At 41.7% G+C, this 22,767-nt stretch overlaps 1 protein-coding gene and 1 long non-coding RNA gene across 4 annotated transcripts in view; one reads left to right on the forward strand and one right to left on the reverse strand.

Annotated features, from left to right (window-relative positions):
- The window catches only part of MBP (myelin basic protein), a 97,480-nt gene that overhangs the window by 69,922 nt on the left and 4,791 nt on the right, over window positions 1-22,767 (reverse strand). Inside the window, exon 2 of one of the 3 annotated variants that reach the window (XM_083747038.1) lies at window positions 2,010-2,082. The exons of the other annotated variants lie outside the window; for them this stretch is intronic. Within the exon in view, the coding sequence (XP_083603164.1) occupies window positions 2,010-2,057 (48 nt within the window). The 5' untranslated portion in view covers window positions 2,058-2,082. The remainder of the gene's footprint in view (window positions 1-2,009; window positions 2,083-22,767) is intronic. 3 annotated transcript variants of the gene reach the window in all.
- Window positions 2,424-7,923, forward strand: LOC310849041. Its single transcript, XR_014566756.1, has 3 exons — window positions 2,424-3,606; window positions 3,780-4,752; window positions 7,771-7,923. It is a non-coding gene; the product is annotated as an uncharacterized lncRNA (long non-coding RNA).

The following is a 22,767-nucleotide window of genomic DNA, read 5'->3' on the forward strand; positions in this document are numbered from 1 at the left end:
CAAAGAGAAAGGAGGCAAAATTTATTTCTCAATATTCCCCCTCTTCGTGGTTTTAATAGACTTTCTAAGCCTGTTTCAAGTGTTCATGTAAAGAAAGGCTGAAAAGAAGCAGGTTGATGACACAAGAAGGGAATCATAAATGCAGCTGGGTTATTTTAAAGGAAGCTACAGTTCAGTTTGTCCATTGCTTCTTTTGTTGGCAGAGCTGGCTAATTAAGGGAAGGTGTTCAGCGCACAGGTTTTATTCAAAACATCCACACTGGCTACATAATGCCTATACTGTATAGTACAAGGGAATTATTTTCCTGCAAAGAGCTGTTCACCCACAGGTAAAGTCGAAGGGGAGGGTGCACAACTGACAGTTGCTGCATGGTTGTGAAATTGCATAGCTCTTTCTCTTTCTGTGCCACTCCATCCCTCCCCTCCCTCTCTCTTACACACACAAAATGGAAGAAGAAGCAATTCCCAGAGGGGTGGTCCATAGAGCAGGAGTGGGCCCACAGAGCTGGAAAATGCTGCAGGCCATACACAATTAGTTTAAGGATCTTTGGACTGAGGACACCTCAATGCACCTTAACTTCACTAAACCACCTCTCCAAGTAATAATATGAGTATTTCAAATCATACAGCTGCAACAACTTCATAACCAACCCCCCACCCTTTGCAGGTCAGGATGATTTTCCTTCTTTCTCACATATGGTGGCTGAAGGTGGATGCTCAGCACTTATTCTAAGAACCTGCCAGAACCCTTTCGAGTGATGTGACAATGTGATTGCACCAAAGACAACAGATAGTAACTAAAAACACAGAGCGAAAGACAAACAGTCAGACAGACAGGTTTCTGCAGCTGCAGCTAAGGTAGGTGGGGTTGTTTGTAAAATCTCACTGGAAAGTTGTCCTGACTGCTACATGCAGCTAAAAAGAAGGAGAAATCCTATGTCAAAATATTATTATTATTATTATTGTTATTATTATTATTATTACCACCCCACCTATCTGGCTGGGTTTCCCCAACCACTCTGGGTAGCTTATGGTACTGTACATATGAAAACATAGTAAAAAAGCATAGTAGGTATGCCAGGAAAAGGTTCACAGAACGGTAACGTTAATTGAATGAAATCACGTGATATGTTAGAAGGAATTAATTCTGTGCCTCACCTACATGTTCAGCACTCTACTCTGGGTATTTCCTTCCCAATAAAGTATTACCTGGTTCTGAAAATTGACTCTGGAAAAACACAAAAACCAATACATGCTGCTTAAGATGTGTTTTAGGATATGTTGAAACACTAGCAAAACCAGTCACTGGCTCATATTTCAAGGGAAATGGCAAGAGAGAAATGAAACAGTTAAAATGAAACCAGCACATCTGAATCACTTTATTTGCAAACCTAAATATCAATAGTACAGTCAGCAGCATCTAATCACCACACAGAACCTCCCCTTCTTCAGCAGCAAAATTATCCAAGGACTTTTGTAAAGCTCCAAATCAAATATGCCATTAATTCCTCCCTCCACGCCTTTTGTTGTTTTCCTTAGCAGGGATAAATAGGAGACTCTTCCAAGTTTCCCAAAAGAATATATGTGCTTTGAGGGTGTGTGTGTGTCTATGTTGGCTTCTATTGGGAAAAGAGCAAAGACAACAAAAATAAAAAAACTCAGTTTTGAATCCTCAGTGGATGAACCATTTGGGGAGGTCTTCTTATATATGAGACATAAAATCATGCAGCTTAGAGGTCAAATTAAAAAAACAAAAACATACTTTATATTTAGCAACGTTCCTAAACGCTGATCCAAAGAACACTCTGAGTTTATAGCTGTTATATGAGACACAACCAAATCCTGTTACAGCCCTGAAATGATGGGGACAAAATTGTACCTACCAAAATTTTCACTAACCATGAACTTGAGTAGCAATAAAAACTTCCGGGAAATGTAAGAAATTATCTCTAAATTATTTCCATTTGTTATCCAGTTAGCACTATGCTTGAAATCAGACTCTCTCTTACCTTTGCCTTCTCGGTACTCTGTTCCCGTTTTCCAACATGGTTCCCCATGGTGCTCCTCAAATTTCTTCCAGAACTACAGACAAAAACAGTAAAAAAGTTACGTTATTCCAAAATCAGCCAGTCAACTATAGTCTCTTTAACTCTATGTACGCTAAGGAAGGGGTACCCAATGCAGTGCCCTCCAGATGCTGCTGAACTCCAATTCCCATTAGTCTGAACTAGCATGGACAAATGTCAGGGATGATGGGAGTTGTAGTCCAACAACATATACAGAGCACCACATTGACTACTTCTGCACTACTGACCAGAGGGGCTGCAACCCTGTATCTAATCCTGTGGAGGGCTCACAATTTGTTTATGTCAGTTTTGTAGTTATCCATGTCCTCCTTTTTTTGGTGATGCAACCTGTGATTCTGCAGAATGCTGTTGGAATCATACTCCCATCAGCCTCAGCCAGCATGATCAATGATCAGGCATGGTAGGGGCAATATCCGGACTACAGGGTTCACTGTGTGGCAGGCTTAGCCCAATGCATAGAAAGTTCTTGATTGTTTTAAGCTGTTGTCACACTGACTCACTAGGCAGCCTGATCCTAAACAGCTGTAGGAGTGAATTGTTGTACATCAAATATTAAGTCTGTGCATGCTATCAAGCTACAAATTACCCGGAAGCATTAGTGAATTCTCCAAATCCAAGTCATCCTCAAAATCTGCCTGCTAAATGCTAGTGTGGTTGATTAATATAATTTACCCAGTAATAAGCCACAAACCACTTCTGGGAGTTGGCAGACAAGAAGAAATAAAGATCAATCAACGGCAGTTAACTCCCATTCTTTATAGTATACAGAAACACTATTAAAACATCAATACCTTGAAAGCAAGTTGGCTGTGCACGAAGAATCGTGCAGGCTCTGCTGACATTTAACTACTTCCAGGAAGATTTTTAAAGGCTCTGCTCCCCACAGTGACCAAAAAAGAATGCTGATTCCCTGAAGTGGAACAGAAACCAGAGAGAATCCAGAGAAAAAAGTCAGTTGGCACGTCTTTCCGAGTGGGTGAGAGGGAAGCAGGGATAGAAAGGTATGCCACTTGGAAAGACAGGGAGAACAAAACAGGCTGCAAACACAAGGCAAGGAGAACCCAATGTTTGTTCTTTTCAGTGGGAGAATCCATTGAAATCACATGAGTAAAATTGACATGATTCTTGTACTGCCAACTTCTTTCAGATTAGTGATATTTTAATAGCACTTCTGTATGCTATAAGGGTGGGAGTTAACTGCTGTTTATTGATCCTTATTTCATATTGTCTGCCAACTTCTAGAAGAGATTCTCCCCACCACCAATTTGTGCAATTTGAGCAACAGCATTTAGGTTTTGCTACAGCTTAGTAGTCAACTGTGTGAGCCCAGAAGATTCTGGTTCACATCTCAGGTAACCAGTTGGCCTTCAACAAGCTAAACTACCTGAACCAGTGTAGTGTAGTGGTTAGAGTGTCATACCAGGACCTGGGACACCAGGGTCCAATTCCCGCCTCAGTCATGAATCTTACTGGGTGACCATGGGCCAGTCATTGCCTCTCAGCCTAACCCACCTCATAGGTCCAGTTACAGATACGTAGCCGTGTTGGTCTGCCATAGTCAAAACAAAAAAAATCCTTCCAGTAGCACCTTAAAGACCAACTAAGTTAGTTCTTGGTATGAGCTTTCGTGTGCATGCAGGTATCTGAAGAAGTGTGCATGCACACGAAAGCTCATACCAAGAACTAACTTAGGGTTGCTTGTAGGGATTAAATGAGGAAGGGGAGAACCACCTTGAGTTTACACCACCTTGGGCTCCTTGGAGAAAAAAGTAGGATGTAAATGCAATTAAAAATAATATAAACCCACATCGATTTATATGAGAATAATTATATTCGCCTTCCTTAATACTGCCTCTGGATTAATGGTTATTGAGATCATGTAAATCAGAGGTAGCTGACAGTGCACTTTAGATTCTGTAGGACTGCAAACACTCATCATTTCTGAACATTGGTTGGTCATTGTGGCTGGCTATTCCTAATAAATGTACAGTGGTACCTCGGGTTAAGTACTTAATTCGTTCTGGAGGTCCGTTCTTAACCTGAAACTGTTTTTAACCTGAAGCACCACTTTAGCTAATGGGGCCTCCTGCTGCCGCCGCACCACCAGAGCATGATTTCTGTTCTCATCCTGAAGCAAAGTTCTTAACCCAAGGTAATATTTCTGGGTTAGCGGAGTCTGTAACCTGAAGCGTATGGAACCCGAGGTACCACTGTATTCCACTTTATGACATTAACTGCAGAGCTGCTCACTTCTCCAAATAATTGAGGGGGCCAGATGCGACGCCAAAGGAAATAATTTTTTTAGTGGTGTCGCTCATTTGCCCTGCTGTACACATGCTGTACATATGTACATATGCTGTACATATGCTGGCATGCTCTGGTCCTTGGGGTCACAGAGTTGGACACGACTAATCGACTAAACAACAACAACAACATATGCCTGTTTTTCCTGACAGTTTACAGAAGAAGAATGAGTGTTGCTGTACACAGGTATAAACAGAAGAGAGGAGAAAGATATTTCTGAAGTATGTTCCCGCTTGGCCTGTTTGAAACCAGTTTGACCAGCCTGGACGTGCTCAGTTCATTGCACAAGACAGCCGTAGCCACAGGAATGGTGGCAGACCCTACCATGAAGCTAGCATGAAAGAAACATCTTTCCCAAAAAGTATTTATTAAACTTATTAATCACTTGTCACCTGACAATATGTCACCATATGTGTATGTGGTTGCGTGTTTGTGTGTGATATATAGTAGTACCTTGGTTCTCAAATGCCTTGGTACTCAAACAACTTGGAACCCAAACACTGTAAACCCGGAAGTAAGTGTTCCGGTTTGCGAACTTTTATTGGAAGCCGAACGTGCTCCATTTTGAGTCTTATGCTTCTGATTTGAGTGCCACACATCCATTTTGAGTGTTACACTGAGGTCGGTCTGTTTTTGCTATTTATTTTGCGTTTTTGTTTTTGCAGCTCTTTTTGTTTTGTTTTTGTGACTGTGTGGAACCCAGTTCAGCTACTGATTGATTGACTGTATGACTGCAATACATTGTTTATTGCTTTCATTTTCATTTTCAATGGTCTCGTTAGACAGTGAAATTCATGTTAAATTGCTGTTTTAGGGGTTGTTTTAACCCTGGAACGGATTAATCCGCTTTGCATTACTTTCTATGGGAAAGCACACCTTGGTTTTGGAACGCTTTGTTTTTGGAAAGGACTTCAGGAACGGATTAAGTTTGAGAACAAAAGTACCACTGTACATAATACCATAAGGGAAGGGGGATAGGAGTATGTGTCAAATAATACATCAATATGTCATCTAACATAGCATTTATGAGAGAGAAAAAAACAATGCACCCACCATATAGATAATAACAAGCAACATTAGCTTAAGTATGCAATATATTTCATATTCCTAAGGAGTAGCTGAGTTACTCTGTTGCAGATGACAACAACTCTAAAGGTTGGTTCAAACATCTGCATGCTCCTCACATCAGATGAATTTGCCACTTTTGAGGCCTCATAGCTGACTGTGAGATGACTCCATCGAAAAGGACTGCATTTGAGGTGACATGAGTCGATATGAAAGTTTGATTGATGGTTTTTGATCCTGAATGCCCACTCACACATGGACATGCAAGGCACCACTGGGTGTTGTAGCCACCATGTGATAAACATACATCTGTCAACCAGAGAAAAGAGTTTTATGAAGCTCTAAAAATCAAATTATTCCAGTGTGTCCTTCAAAGCAGGCCCATGGTGAAATCCATTACGAAAAAATGAAATGTACTTACTGTTTTATTGCAGCATGAGCATGCAGCACTAAATTAGCAAACATATATCATTAGCATTTAAGGTTTTTTGTTGTTGCTAATCCAACAAATATAATCAGGTTGTTCTCCACACACTTTGCAAAGTGTGTCACTTCAAATGGATGTCTTTACTAACACTTTCCAAACCACAAATAATTCATATGATTGCACAATACTTTTAGAGAAGCATCTCTCATGTTTCCCAGACAGTTTTGAAAATATCTACAGAACAAATTACAGAGCAAAACTGAGAAAGTTATATATTCCTATTACAGCATGACCATTCTTTCCTTTAGCATGTGCTAATTGGAAAGTCACCGTCCTTCAGTCTAAGCTACCATACTTGCTTGTTAAAAAGTGATGGCTGCACCCAGGGTTGTTATGAAGCCAATACAGTGGTACCTCAGGTTACATATGCTTCAGGTTACATACGCTTCAGGTTACAGACTCCGCTAACCCAGAAATAGTGCTTCAGGTTAAGAACTTTGGTTCAGGATGAGAACAGAAATCGGGCTCCGGCGGCGCGGTGACAGCAGGAGGCCCCATTAGTTAAAGTGGTGCTTCAGGTTAAGAACAGTTTCAGGTTAAGTACAGACCTCCGTAATGAATTAATTACTTAACCCGAGGTACCACTGTACAGTGGAACCTCATGTTATGGACGGGATCCATTCCGGAGGCCTGTCCATAACACGGAACTGATGCAAGCCAAAGTACCGCGTCTGGGCGTGGTGCAATTTAGCGCTTCTGAGCATGCACAAGCTGCAAAACTCAGAAGTAACCCATTCCAGTACTTCCAGGTTGCTGTGGGACGCAACACGAAAACACATAACCTGAAGTGGACACAACATGAGGTACAGTGGTGCCCCGCAAGACGAACGCCTCGCAAGACGAAAAACCCGCTAGACGAAATGGTTTTCCGTTTTTGGAGGCGCTTCGCTAAACAAATTTCTCTATGGGGTTGCTTCGCAAGACGAAAAAATCTTGCGAGTTCCCGCTTTCCCCCCCGCTTTTTTTCGCCCTTTCCCTAAGCGCTAAGCCGCTTATCAGCTGATCGCTAAAAGCCGCTAGACCGCTAATAACGCTAATCCGCTAAGCTGTCAATGGGCTTGCTTCGCAAGACGAAAAAACCGCTAGACGAAGAAAATCACGGAACGGATTAATTTCGTCTTGCGAGGCACCACTGTATGACTGTAATGTACTCTGCTTACCTGGGAAGACTGGCAGAGAAAGAGTGTGGGGGGAGTGCACCGCCCCCGGCAGTGCGATCCCAGCAGGGTGCCATCATGACTGTTCCCTGCCCAGGCTGGGTGCCACACCCCTACAGGCGGCATAACGTATGTAACCTGAGGTACCACTGTATAGGCGGCATAGCGTATGTAACAGGCGGCATAGCGTATGTAACCTGAGGTACCACTGTATAGGATTAGCCCGGTACAATGCAATTCCAGCCTAGAACCATATTTGGCCTAGAACCATACCCATATTTGGGGATGCAAAGATGCATTTTCATTATTGAATTTTTTTCATTCTTGCCTTGGAAAATATCCAGTCTTTAATTACTTGTTATAAACACTGTCCATTCATCAATTAGCCAAGTCTATCTTTGTTAGTTACTCATCTCTGAGCTGGTAGGCAATTAAAATGTTTTTTTTAAAAAACTTATTTTCTCATAGTGCTATTACATGGCAGCGTATGATATTTCTCATGGAATAATAATTACACAGAATGGTATTTTTTAATTGGCTTTTACAAAAAAAGAAGAAGAAGTGTCAGTAGAACTAACCACACGAGTTCCTGTTTGCCGCATTGCATGAAAACATTTAATTGCCTGGTGTCTATGCAAAGTCACACCTCCTTGGTGCACTTCCTTTTCAGAGTGTGATTCAGACAAACCACTTCATTCCATCTGCCTGATGCTAAAATCATGTGGAACAAGATGTTTTGATGGAAGCCTTTGAAATACAAAATGTAGATCTTTCTCAAATGTGCATTTAACCTGTGAATATATAAAGCCTCTGAGGAAAAGTGTGAAGAGTCTCCTGTATTAATTAAGCGAAGCTGAAAACATATTTGGTTGTTATGTAGCTGCAAATTTTTAGCCAGTGTTGTCAAAAGGACTGAAGTCTTATAATGATAAAATGACAAAGATAAAATAGGTGTCTAATATATAAAGCCCGCTGACGCTTAATGGATTTAGTTTTGGCTCTAAAGAGCCTGCCCAAATAAAGAGACCTTAAATGCTGCTGAAAGACAGAAGGCTACAGCTGGAAGGGGCTTCAATAGTTATAGAGCTGAATCCCAATCCATTGCAGGAAATCTGCTGCTATAACATCCCTGATAAAAGACATGGGAGAATGGGGAAGAGTTCTATTTTGAAGGACAGTCAGTGGGAACAAGTGTCAGGGCTTGGCACACAAGTTGCATCTGAACTGATAGAAGCATGGAAGGATGCAGTCTTCAAATTATTAAGGAACCATTACAGCCCCAGTGTAGAGCTCCATATGTGCTTTAAGCATGCAGATAATGGGCTAAGTATATTGAAGTTTATGGTGAAACAGCAGCTTAGGCACATATGGTTGGAGCTGTCTCTTAAGTGAGCGTCCTCATTCACTTCAGTCAAGCTTACACCTCCATAATTTTAAAAGCTCTTCTCCGTAGCAGAGAAGATCCATGTAGACAGCAGAGCTTTTACACCTGCAAGGAACTGTAATGCAAGGACACATAAAGAGTAAGAGATTGAATCATTTTTTAATCTAGAACTGGCCTATGCAAGATCACTTTTCCAGCTGCTGTTACTGCTGTTATAAAGCATCAATGAATCTCCAGATTCAGGGAGCAGCTATAAGACTGGGAAACCAAAATCAATTAAATAGCCTTCAGATCCTTTCCTTTCCGTGTGTGTGTAATCTTGATTTCTTGTTAGGTTTGTAGTGACAGGGAATATAATGAACAATAAAATGGATGCATTTCTTCCAAGTGCACATTTGTATGCATACTGATTTTGAAACAGGAATGGGAAACATTCCACAAAACTATTGCCACATCCGCATTTTGAACAAAACTGCTCGGCAAACTGTTCTGTACACAGTTATTTTTAGAAAAGTGAGAAAGGGCTCATAATTTGGAAAGAGTACATAATTTTAAGACGTTATCTCTATTAAATACTTTCACAAGAACAGCAGGGATCCAGATATCAGCGATAGCTGTAGACAGAAATTGTCGTTGTAATGTTTCTTTTGCACAATCTTCTTTGCAAGCTTATATTTTTGCTTTAAAAAATAGCTGGTTGGAGTCTAGACACCTCCTTCAGACATGCATTAGGGCTCATTTTCCATTTGAGCTTTTCCTTTGAAAATCAGTTTGCCTTCACAGAATAGTTCTGCACTGTGGCATCAGGAAACAGGGTTTTCCAATATGGAAGGGGAACTATTTTGGGGGTTGCGTTTAGAATAATATGAAGTTTCACCCTGACTCTCAAGAAAGCATGCATGGGAATAGTTAAGATTACTGGGACTCTGAGTGAGCTGAAGTCCTTTCTCAGCATGACTACTGTAATTCTGTTATTTAATTTCAAATTTACTTGAGGGGATGGAAATATTAATTTATTCCAACAAATTTACTAATTTACACTGGGAAATATTGCAAAATGTGGTACCAGTTGCAAGGGTTTATGTTCAAACAATAAAGGCAGATAGGGCATCATAAACATTTAGGACCAGGATATTACTCTGAACCAACGACAGCAGAGAGAAAAAGTAACATTAAAATGACATTTTTTTAAAAAAGATTTCAAAACAGTCCATTGGCCTATGCCCAAGCTTATTTTCTTAAAAACAGCTCCTGGGCACCAAATGATAAATATTTGATTCTCAGCAGCAGGGAGTCTGCAAATGAGTAAAACAAATTAAGCAAGCAATTGAGCTGAAGAAAATAGGTCATTATTATCCCCATGAATCTGAGGAACATGCCTTTAAGATGCCTAATACTGCTGTACCCGAGGACAGCAGATCTGCACCTGACCCAAACGGCATGTGTTGACACAAAAACATGTGCTCAGCGGAGTGTGTGACCTTATGCAATCTGTAACTAGAATACAAAAAGCAGCCATGTGAAGATTATGCATTCTGGTTTTTTTTTTTTTTTTAAGCACAACATGTCAAGGCTGACGTTAAGCCAGAGCTCTTGAGGATCACTCAGTGTATGCCAGCTGGCACAACTAGTCCACATTGTTCCCCATCTGGATCCTGCAATTTCCTGCCACAGCCTCTCCTGCTGTCCATTTGCCACTTTCTGTAATTTACGAAGGCTGGTGCAGCTTTCCTCCTGACTATTTCAGGAACAGTGAGTGGGATTAAGGGCTCAGAAGCAGATTTGTTTATCTTTTCAGGGTGAGTTGGGCTCGGTTTTGTGAATACGGTTTTTTAATTAAAAACAGGTTTCTCAGTCACTTTTTCCTCAGCATAACCCACCTCACAGGGCTGTTGAGAGGATAAAAGGAATGTCCATAAGATCCTGAAAAAAAGAGGTGTAAGCACATTGTAATCAATTGACCAATTACAAGGCCTGCTGGAGCATCTGTCCAGCATCCTGTTTTGACAGTGGCCAACCAGGTGTCTGTGGGAAGCATGGAAGCAGGATATGAATGCAACAGCACTAGCTCTTGTGGGAACAGCTTCCATAGTTGACCTGTGAACTGTGTGAAGAAGTACTTTCTTCTTTTCTAGAAACATCTTCTTTTTTCCTTACTGAAATCTAAGCCCTAGAATCGTAAGAGAGAAACATGAGCAAGAGGCAATCCTATCATGCTTGCTCAATCATCCTACACAAAGCTCACAACAATGCGCCACAAATACACCACAAAACGAGTTTTCTGAGCAAAGAGCTGCAGATGGCTCAAGCAAGTGAGCCAAGCCCAGTTTGTTGCAGGCAAAAAATAAAACGACATAAAATCTCATTGTTTGCAGATAATTTGATCTGGGCATAATTTATTTTGAAGCATGAGATGCTTATATTTCTACATGTCTCTGTCCCAAGATAAAATGGTGTAGCATGTAGTTTGGGCTGGATAATTCCTATGGGGGAAATAGACAATTCCTTCAAGAATCAGCTGAAGCCACACAGAAACTCAGGCCCCATCTTCACTATACATTTAAAGCAGTATCATACCACTTTAAACAGTTGTTGCTTCCCCCAACAAATCCTGGGAGCTGTAGTTCGTTAATGGTGATGAGAGTTATTAGAAGACTCCTATTTCCCTGCCCAGAACTGCTCAGAGTGTTTTAACAGTCAATCCCTCGTCCCAGTGAACTCTGGGAATAGTAATTCTGAGAAGGAAGCCATGGCTGTATGGAATGGTATGATACTGCTTTAAATGTATCATACAGATGGGGCCTCTAAAGAACAAAGTTATCTAGCCCAAGAGAGTCCTTAGTAAAAGCTAGCAGTGGCTTTTCAGAAAGAAAGAAAGAAAGAAAGAAAGAAAGAAAGAAAGAAAGGAAGGTCACAAAGACAGGGAATAAAAACACAAAGGGCCTGCAGAACTGTGGACAGCTCCTAAGAAACAAACATCTTCCTGTGGTGTCCTGGGCAATAATGAGTGTGATATAGCAGGACAAAAACTCTGAAGACTGCTGTCCTCGATAAGGAGAGGATTTCTTAAAGGTGTGGCGGTTTGCCCTGAAGCCCAGTGCTTCTTCAACTTTCTGTCATCTCTTCAGGGGGACGGCCTTTATTCTAGCTTAAGGTGAGGGCTCAGGCACTGGAAAAGTGGATTGTCAGAGGGCCTGAGTTGCCAGTTCTTTGTTCCATGAAGGAGTCTGTATTCAGCACATCCCAGGACTGGGCCTCAAGCATTTGGGGGATATGAAGTCCCTCCAATACAATGCCATCACTTTAAACGATGAAGGCATTATTCAAGGCCAGAGACTGTACTATACCATTTTCTCAGTTTTGTTGACCATCATGGCAGTCCTCAGCTTGTTTACTCAGGACAGAAGCAAATCCCATAGGCATCTGGTTGGCTATGTGGGAAAAGAATATTGGAATAGATGGGGTTTTGGACAGATCCAGCAGTTTGTGGATCTTACATTCTGAAGCCTGTAGGATTTGAACTCAGGGGAGTGAGCACAGAATGGTAGCCTGCCCAGGCCATGGATCAGGGTCAGGATACTAAGAAACAAAGCCTTACAAATTTTCTGCTCCAAATTTGTGCATACCTACTTGAAGATCCCGAACAATTAGAGAGATATTTTTAGCAATTAATATCATACAGCCCCTTTGAATCCGCTGGGATTCACTACTCATCTTGAGCAGGAAATGAATACATTATATTTGTCTGATTCTTTTAGGAAGCATTTTAAGTAGGCAGAACATAATTATCAGCTTGGAATTTAGACAAGTCACTATATTAACACCTCTCAGACTGTGCAGGTATATTAAATACACCTGTGCTCTGCTCTGTTTTCAAATTAAAAGATAAATGCTGCTCAGACTTTGTACCTTGATATGGCCTTTATCTACTCACATGATTAACATTTCATAAATCTGAGATGGGGAAACTTTGGCCACCTCAGATATTGTTGGACTACAAGTCCCATTTCCCCTAATTATTGGACATGCTGGTTGGAACTGATGGCAGAAGGAATATAACAATATCTGAAAGGCCACAGGTTCCCTATTCTTGTGTATGTGTGTATCAAAGCCAAAGAACATAACAAAATACTCCCAGCTTCATCACTAAAAAATATATCTCTAAAAACACACACACACTGAGAGAGAGAATACGATTTGTAGTAACACAACAGACATTTACAAACAGCTTATCCTGTCTCAGAGAGGAATTTTGCACTGGTGCCACATTTGAGAAAATAAAACCTCATGATTCAGATCATGTTTTCTTCGCAGTGTTGATAGGATGATAAAACTGCATTCACCACATTCATGGATTTCAAAACCCAGCCTATAATGGAAAGACTAAATTAAACACCTACCAAAAAAAAAATTTAAACACCTACACTATAACTCAGTCTTATGAGGAGGGAGCTCAAGTACACCACAATCAGAAACTGAAATTAGTCTCATGAATTTATTTCATTTCTCCCCTACCCTTCTCTTGTTAGGCACAAGGTAGCATATGTGGAATTTCCACGTCTTCCCTCAAGACACTGACCACATTGAGGCCAGCTTAGATTTAGTAAGTTCCACTGCACCATGTGCCTTCACCCCATGCTCTGAGCCCAAGTATATCAACAAATACAGCAATTCTGTTCCCACTCACCTGGGCATAAGCCCTGTTGAACTGGATTTATGATCGAATGGATATACATATATAGGATTGTGCTGCAAAATGGTAAAAATTCCCAGCCTGAGAAGGGAAGGAGGGACAGAGATCTAAAGGAACATACGTTTGCAAAAGTCAAATGCATCCTAGAAAGTATTGTGTCAGACAGTAGAGAACAAACACCAACAATCCAAATGGGACTCCGTATCAAATGACAGAAACAAACAGTGAATTCTCACTGAAATTCTTGCTTCTAATGGCATTCCCTTAGGCTAGGTCCTTACATTCTTCTGCTGATGAGAACATAAGAAGAACCCTACCAGATCACAAGAACATAAGACAATCCTGCTGGGTCAAGCCAAGGGCCCAACTGGTCAAGCATCCTGTTCCCAACCAGATCTTTATGCAAGTTCAGCGCCAATCTACCCACTTGTAAATCCCAGTAACTTCTATTCAGAGGCATATTGCCTCCAACAGTGAAGGTAAGCAGAGATATCATGAAAGCAGCCACTGAAAGTCTCATCCTCCATGGAGCCACAGGAAAGTTTTTCCTGCCCATGTTGCTATGAAACATAAGAAACTTGAACCATCCTGGAAGAACCAAATTATGACTTTTCCCCACATCACTATTTCTCTAGTTTTCCAAGAGTTGATGTTGGGAGGGGCCACAGCATTTCACCTGATTTGGGGTGTCTTACATCACACTGCCAACATGCATGGAAGCCCTGCTCTATAGCTTTGAGTGCCTTTGCTTGGCTGGAATCTGTCCTCGAACTAGGATAACACCCATTGTTTGTCTGGGTAGCGGATAGATGTGTGTGCGGATAGCTTTGACTTATGCATGTCTGGAATGTAGCTTACTATAGAAAAGTAAGAGTCACAACCACTGCTCCAGTACTTTTGCCGCTGGTGCTGCCCATCCCTGACATACGGCGCCCCCAAAGGTTGTTCTCGATGCAATGCAGCCCCTGACCGGTGGCATAGGAAGGGGGGTATGGTGGGTGCAGGCCGCCCTGGGTGTCATCACTGAGGGTGATGACCGCGGGGCCTGGCCTGCAAGCGTGCCTTATCCACATGTCTCTCCTGAGAAGTGATGCCTGCAGGCTCCATGCTGCCCGAAACAGCAACATGGGGCTTGCAGACTATGGAAGTTCTGCACAGTGTGCTCTGCCTCAGCTTGCCCTGCTCCTGGGTGCAGGGCATTTGCGCTGCCCCGGGTGCCCAAGCAGCTAGCTACGCTGCTGCCCCTGCTCAAGACAAACCAGGCCTTTTCGGAACATTGCAAATCCTTTGAAACCCCAACACGGCAGAATTGTAGAAATAAAGAAATGCATGTTACCCTGCGGCATTAGCATAATATATCCTGAATGCAGAAGTTAGCTTTAAAAGAAAGAAAGAAAGAAAGAAAGAAAGAAAGAAAGAAAGAAAGAAAGAAAGAAAGAAAGAAAGATGCTACTGCTGTGGAAAACCTCATAGCTCTGCAAATATTATGCATGGTGCAGCACAAGGCATCTTAGAAAATGGATCAATGTAAAATGACAAAGAAAAAAAGAACCGGGTGCTGTGGAAAGACAGAGCTAGTAGATACAATCCTTATGTTGAGCAAAACACCTCCCAAAACTACTGGAGCCTATTGTACATTCTGCCAATAGCCTCATATCTGTACTACGCCTGCTACTGTTTCATGTCATCTTTATTAAATATAGCCTGACCTTTTCACTGAAACCCATCTCTGCAGAACAAAGAGATCGAAGAAGGGGGGAACCTGACCCAAATAATAACTGTAATGAATGTCAGGAAAGAGCAGCATTTCAGCTGCTGCTTTTTTTTTTTTTTTAGTCTTGGTCACAATTTATATTGCCTGCAGAACAGACTACTTACTGAGAAACTGGGGCATCACATCCTTTTCTACCTTGTTATAAAACACACACACACAGTGGAAGTTGCTAGGCATCGTATACAGTGCTTCTAGAGCAAATTTGCAATAATCATAAGTCACCACAATCTGTGAAGTGACAAAAGGCTTGAAGACAATTTGCAACAAGTAATATTACACTTTTGCATTATGATACTAAAATACAGCTTTGAACTCTCGGCTCCTTATTTGTTTTTAACTGCGTTTCTTTGGAAGCACATGCAGAGAGAGGTAACAGATTAATCTTTTATAAACCTCAACGTTATCCCAATAGTCATTTCTCCCTTTTAGAACTAGAAAGCTGTTTGAGGCCTGACAGTCAATACATCTTCTAAAGCAGTTGGCCTAAGTAGTTTTCTTCTTCTAGGATGGGAGATGCCCTGTCTTCCTTTTTTATCTGTCTTTGTTCTATACACTTGTTTTGTTTGGTGTCACTTGAAGCTACTGACTGATTTGTCATGGAAACATATTGCTAGGAATAGTCAATTATGTTGTCACTTGAATCTTGAAGTTGTCACTTGAAGTACAATCAGCGAAAGACCTTTTCCACAACAGGATGAAAGAAACCCTCTTTGAGCATTTGAAATGGTGCAGAATTTCCCTCAGAATGCATTATCCACAAGAGACAGAGTATCATCAAGGAAAAGGGGAAGATGTGAATGACTTCCATGTCTTCTTTTGCAACTTCTGCTTAAATGTGTGACATACACACGTTGCCCAGAGGAAGATCTGTGAGCTTCAGAGACCCCTGCCATGGTTCCTTGTGAATCTCACCATTAGATGGATAAATAAAAGTTGCAATAATCTGCACTCTGCGTCTCTTAGAAAAGCACAGTAAGACATTTCTACATCTTTCCCTCTCACAGTAAACTTGGATGTTGGCATGTCCACCAGTCAGGAATCAAAAGAAGGCCACACAAAAGAAAGGCGTGTTTTCCACATGATCAGATGTCTTCCTGGGTATCCCCAAAATAGAGGTTAAAGCGAGTGTAAACTTTTATAGATTAAAAACTCAAACAAGCACCCGTGAGCTCACAGGCAGTGTTGGTTGAAAGGGACAAAAAGGAGGAGGGAGGGAATTTGGCTGCTCAGAATAAGTATCCTAGAAAGGGGTTTAGAGGATGGGTGGATGTATGCTGTAAAGATAAAGGACATGTTTTACCAATCTCTACACTATAGCTATAAATATTTTGTATTTTTATACTGCTAACTACCCTGGGATCTTCAGATGCATCTTTCTAGTTAGTCCTTCTAACCCTTGAATGCTTTCCCTTCTTGCTGTGCACCACAGACTGCCTACAAAGTGATGCGACCTGATATTTTACACAAGGGGCAATTCTGTTTGCATAGCTGCCCATCTACGGACTTTTAAAACTGTTATTTTTGTGTTTTTATATTATAAATTGCCCTGTGATCTTCGGCTGAAGGATGGTATAGAAATTTAATAAATAAAAAGTTCCTATTAATAGAAGGCATACGCTAAAATTCTAACTCAACCAGGAGTTTGAAAAACTATTGCTTCCACAACACAAGAAAAGTGTTTTGTAGCATGAAATCAAGGTTACAGGTTGGCTCATGTCCTGACTGACACAAGGATATTTTCCTGACCGCATTCTCATGTCAAAAAATCAATATAGGATAAAAGCATGACATTATCTCCATTCACTTAGCCAGGATTCCCAAAGGTGGATTAACAGGCTTCTTGACAAGCTAATAGCAACTACTTTGTATAGAAAGAAAGAAAAATTAAGAACTAAGATGTAACATCTCCTTCACTAACCATCTCCAGCCGGTTCTAAATTCCTCTTGAGGCATTTCTTCTGAAGCAATAAGGCCCAGGATATTATCCCACAAAGAAAGAAGCTTACCACTGAGAAGAACTTGAAGATTAGCACCTCAATAGCCAACACCTGTATAGCAGAATTTATTCCCTTTCACCATTTCATGTGCAAGGCTTGATGAAACCCTGCAGCTTAAGGGTTCGCAAATTCATTTGCATACTAAAGCAAAGAAACCAAAGCAAAATAAATGTCGAGGTACATTTTCTCTGAAAGAAAATATTCTGTGGGGAATAGTGGGCGGAATTTACCATACTGCTTAGTGGCATATGCCGCTTTCCCACTCCTCCTCCCTCACCCCCCCAACTTGTTCTGGACTAGTGGGTGCAATCCAATGTATGCATGGAGGGCATAATTTGAAAACCCCTATAATCGCCATCATTTGGATTCAAACCCCAAATATACCATTTTAGTGCACCAAATACCATTTCCTCATTCATCACTCCTCCTCAATTCTAAACAAATTAATAAAAACAAGCACAAAGAAAGGACATGCCCAAACACAAGCATTTTACCAAAGCTTTAACCTTACTGATTTTTGTAAAAACCTTAATCTATAACATTGTACTTATTACAAGACTGAAAACAAATTAAGGCAGCATAGTGCTGGAATGGTATGCTTAAAAGCACACTCTGTTCACCATAATATCACAGGATATGAAACAATATATTTTGCCAGGCTTTGTCAGAAACGTTTCTCAAAAAATTATGACTATATGCACAGTGAACTATTTCACCCCTATCCCAAGCAAGACAGGGAACCAATGCAAGTCAACAAGTGATCACAGGAATAAAGCATGCAGGAACTTCCCTCCAGGCAATTATATTGCAAGCTGTGACATATGCATGTACATGTACTCAAGCATTCAAGTATTCTGCGCCCACATGATTAATGGGGTGATCAAATTATGGAGCATAAACAGTTGGGCAGGGCACATCCTTATCTTTTAACCTGAAAGGTTCATGTGCTACACACACACACACACACACACACACACCATTTGTATGTTTGGAAATAAATAAACAATATTTCTTTTTTAAAAATAATCTCAGGGCCTTTCCATTGTAAATACAGTTATCATATGAATGTGCACGTACAGAGCAAAGTGTGACACTCTTTAAACTGCCAAACCAGACAAAGTAGTAGTGCTGTCAGTCACCCTCAGCAGCACTGAGAACAAGGGGAGGGACACAAATGTGGTCCCTGCAACTTTAAATGAAACAATCAGAACAGTGTAACTGAAAAATGAGCCAGGTGACAATATTGGAACCAAGGAACCAAGGTGATGTGACATCCCAGAATCCCTCTCCCAACTTCTTTGGGTTTCACTTATCCCCAACACTTAAATCCTTTCAAGGACATCTTGTCCCCACATCTCTGGAATTACCTTTTGTCACCTTATCATTTTATTAAACAAATACAGTCGTACCTTGACTGTCAAACGGAATCCATTCCGGAAGTCCGTTCGACTTCTGAAAACTTTTGACAACCAAGGCACAGCTTCCAATTGGCAGCAGGAACTTCCTGCATTCAAGTGGAAGCTACAGAAGCCGCGTTGGATGTTTAGGTTCCAAAGAACGTTTGCAAACCAAAACACTCCCAGGTTTGCGGCGTTCGGGAGCCAAAACGTTCGAGTTGCAAGGCATTTGGGATCCAAGGTCCGGCTGTATGTGCCAGTGTTGCTAAGGCAGTCCCCCCCCCCCCCCCGAAAGGCACTGATCAACTGCTCGCATCTACATTTTGGTGTCAGCTCCAGCCTGAGAGAGTAAGCAAAGGGATAGAAATGTGGGAAGCTGACTTGACTCCTGGTAACTGGACCACAATGAGTTCAGTTAAGTCATCATAAGAAAAACAACAGCTGTAAAAGTATTAATAAGTTGCCTTTTCTAGCCAGGCATTCACATCATGCTACCCACCTCTTTCTTTTTGCAAAGATGCCTAATATTTAACTGCTGTCATAATCCTTGAGTTGACCAAACATGCCCCTTCTTCTGAACCAAAACAAAGCATCCAACAACAGCGTTTCCTCACAATTATTCCTCCTTATCCATCTTTCTCTCACCCATTCTCCTTTTCATCTCTACCTGTGCTGTTTCCACCTTTACCCCACACATCTGGTCTAAATTTAGGCAGAAAGCTATTTGGGTCAAAAGTGTGGCTTTGGGTTGTGCTACTCTGTAAAATACCTTGCCCACTCATGGTCTAATCACCATAATCTCCTCGAATGTTGAATTTGGATGGTCTGGTGTATATCAGTTTGGAAGGGAATGGAACCTCCAAAAACAAGATAGCGGTTTCTTCAGATCTGTGAGATTCCCTAGGTATAGCTAAAGTATATTGGGTTGTAAACAAAAAGGAAACAGAATGTTTAAAAGGCACACAAGTGACTTTTAGGATCTATGGAATGTTGAAAGTGCCAGATGAAAAAGAACAAGAAATGGGGAGAATGGGGCTGCTTGGTCCCATAACAGCTTGAAGTATTTTAGATAAGGGATTATACTAGGGTAGGGTTCGTGATATGGGATTTGGCTTTTTGTGGGGTGGTGTTTCTTTTTAGTGTTTTTTAATGTCTCTTCTCTAGACCTGATTCAGGCTGATTCTCAGAATGCCAAGACAGCTCCTAGTTTTCAGATGAATTTTTCTGGAATGCTTAGAATAATTCCAAATCATGTGCAAAGAAGTATCCATGAATTTGGGGTGTAAGGGAGCAGCCATATCACATTGGTAATGTGCGAGGAAATGGAGTCCTCAAGGAGAGTAGCATAGAGAGCCGTGATTAAGCAGCTTATACTGGCCATAGCTGCTCATTTTCTTCTGGGATGTCTCCACCACTTAGCTAAGTGTCGTCCAAGTGCTTTTAGAGACAGCCAGCAGAAATGTTCTTTTTAAAACTGAGAACATAGAAGCTATGACTCCAGTAACAAAACCATGCACTGCTGCCAGTCATCATGATTCACCACCCTGAAGCCATTTTAGCTTTCTATTCGGACTTGAGCAGTCACCTTCTAAGTGACCCCTGCAATGACAGTCACCATGCTTTAAGAATGGAATGTCACTATTTTCATGAGGAATGTTGGAGGGTATGGCATCCTACAGTCGAGGCAAGTATGGCTTTATGAGTCCATTATGTTCTATGATTCACAGCACTTCTCCAAGGCTTCCTGCCAGAAACAGTATCATGCGGGCCAATGATACACACTTATGAACCCCCCTGACTTTGTAAGGGGGAATGCAGGTCACACTATTCTTCTAGCTCATTCCCTGTAGCCACTTAAGGATTTCTCTTCCACTGCTAGATACGCCATCTGGAGTTTTAAATTGCGAAGTGAAGGGGAGAATATGGGCTTCACCTCAGCCAAAATTGTAATTTCAGCAAAAGTTCCCTGCACTCTAGCTGAGAGCAGGAACAAAGCGTGCAGCTGGGCCCCAGAGACTTCGGCCTGAAGTACTTTAGAAGATGTTATTCCTGAGACCTGCTTTAAATGAACACCAAATAGCATGGAGAGTGCTTGAAATTGAATCCTCATGAAATCTGCTTCGAGTGTCAAGCCACATCACCACAAACCACACAAAAGAATGCTTTAGCCCAAGAGTTATGCTGCATGTTTAAACCAGGAAGGAAGACGCATTATATAGAGCCAGACCGTATCTGAGTATTATATCTACAATCCAGGGAGAAGTTACCTTTTGGTCCCTGAAGGCCACATGCAGCAGCTGGAGGTTTTGCCTCTCTGTGTGCTATTCTCCCCTTTACAACCGCAATCCCCCAGTGCACCAAACAGCTGTGTGGTGTGCTGGAGGAGGAACATGATTACGTGGGCAGGATGGCACCCATCACAACTGTACAGCAAAATCCAGCAGCCCAGACGGCAGTGGAATAAATTGGCAGGGGATCACAGGGAAGCCCCACAAGAGCTGCTTGCAGCCCATAGGTCACAGGTTGCCTACAGCGTTTTAAATTAGCCAGGCGCCAGGCGCGTTTTGTCACTGTTGTGCGTCCAATTGCGAAGACATTGAGATCTCTGGATGCCCGGCTGGTGACTGACATCGCCATCTGGCTGGCTTCTCCAGCTTTCTTAAGCAGGTAAGCAGAAGGGCATATTTATATCCCACCCTTTTCTCCAAGGAGCACATGGTTCACCCTCCTCCTCAGTTAATCCCTACAACAACCCTGTGAGGTAAGTTAAGAAGGTGTGACTGGCCCAGGGCCACCCAGTGAGTTTCATGACTGAGTGGGGATTTGAACCCTGATCTCCCAGGTCCTAGTCCGACAATGGCTTCTTAGAGTATTTCTGCTATGGAACAGCTATATAAATTAAGGAGGTAAATAAATATGGGGAAAGCAAAATGTCATGTAGAGAAGGATCTGAAATATTTTCCTTTAAGCTTGCATTTGTTTTATCTTGGATTGTTTTATTTGATGTTTTAATGTGCTGCAAACCACTTTGAGGGGTTTTTCTTTAAAATATAAAGTGGTATGGAAACGAATATCAATAATAACAATAAACCCATTGCAAAGAAAAGGACATCTAGACATTCCGTTGTGGTGATTGTAACCTTGGTTTAAGGTGGCATTTGGTAATTAGCTTATATATCTGAGTTTCTAATGCTGGTTACCTTCATATGGTTTAAACGGACTGGCAGCAAATGTCCAAGGTTTCAGGCAGAGAGATGTTTTCCACCCTTACCTGGAGATGCTAGGGACTGAAGTTGGAACTTCTACATACAAAGCATGTCTCAACCCTTCAAGGCTACAATTATTCAGTGTTAGCATTCTCTGTACAGATTATTCAACTATGTGATTATTCAACCCCCCAGCCTTCCTCAACTTCCAGACTGGCCCTCCCAGGACAATGGTCAGAGATGATGGAAGCTGTAATCTAAAACAGCTGGGTGGCATCAAATTAGGTAAGGCTGTCACATCCTTTGGTCTGCTTACATTATGATTTTGAAAAGCAATCAAGTTTTCTCTTCTGAATGGTGTCCTTGGTGAAACAAGAGTTATTTATAACCTGGAATTATCAGCCTGGCCATAATGAATTTCAAACGTATGCTGAGGTCTGACCTATAATTGTCTGTGAAGTCTTCTTTAATCTATCATACAGAGGTAACGGTGCTTTAAAGGATCTTGTTGTAAAATAGCAAGCAATATTTTCAGTTTGATCCCAGCCAGCAATTTGAACCAACATTTCAGTTTCAGAAATATAAGGGTACAGTGGTACCTCGGGTTACATACACTTCAGGTTACATACGCTTCAGGTTACAGACTCTGCTAACCCAGAAACAGTGCTTCAGGTTAGGAACTTTGCTTCAGGATAAGAACAGAAATCGTGCTCCGGCGGCGCGGTGGCATGGGAGGCCCCATTAGCTAAAGTGGTGCTTTAGGTTAAGAACAGTTTCAGGTTAAGAACAGACCTCCGGAACGAATTAAATACTTAACCCGAGGTACGACTGTACTGTGTTTTCCAGGTAGCATATTATGGTATTTTTAAAACAAACAACAACAACAACAACAACAACAACAACAACACATACCTTTAGCGTACACCAAAGTGACTGCAGCACTTTCATGTTTTTAAATATGTCTTTTGGTTTTTGAAACACTTTCAAACTACATTGTTGCAACCACTGGCAGAGGAACGGGAGGGTGGAGGGAGCGGACCGCCCCCAGCACCACTATTCTGGTAGCGTGCCATCGCGGCACCCCCCGATACACGCTGTGTACTCCCCAGTGTGCTGGGCACCATGCCCCAGAATGCGCACCATGCCCTCACAGATGGCGTACCACGCCCCCGGGATGCATGCCATGCCCCCCGGGGTGTGCGTCACCCCCTCCGGA

The sequence above is a fragment of the Podarcis gaigeae genome, assembly GCF_964106915.1.
Source record: "Podarcis gaigeae genome assembly, chromosome: 7".
Taxonomy (NCBI): domain Eukaryota; kingdom Metazoa; phylum Chordata; class Lepidosauria; order Squamata; family Lacertidae; genus Podarcis; species Podarcis gaigeae.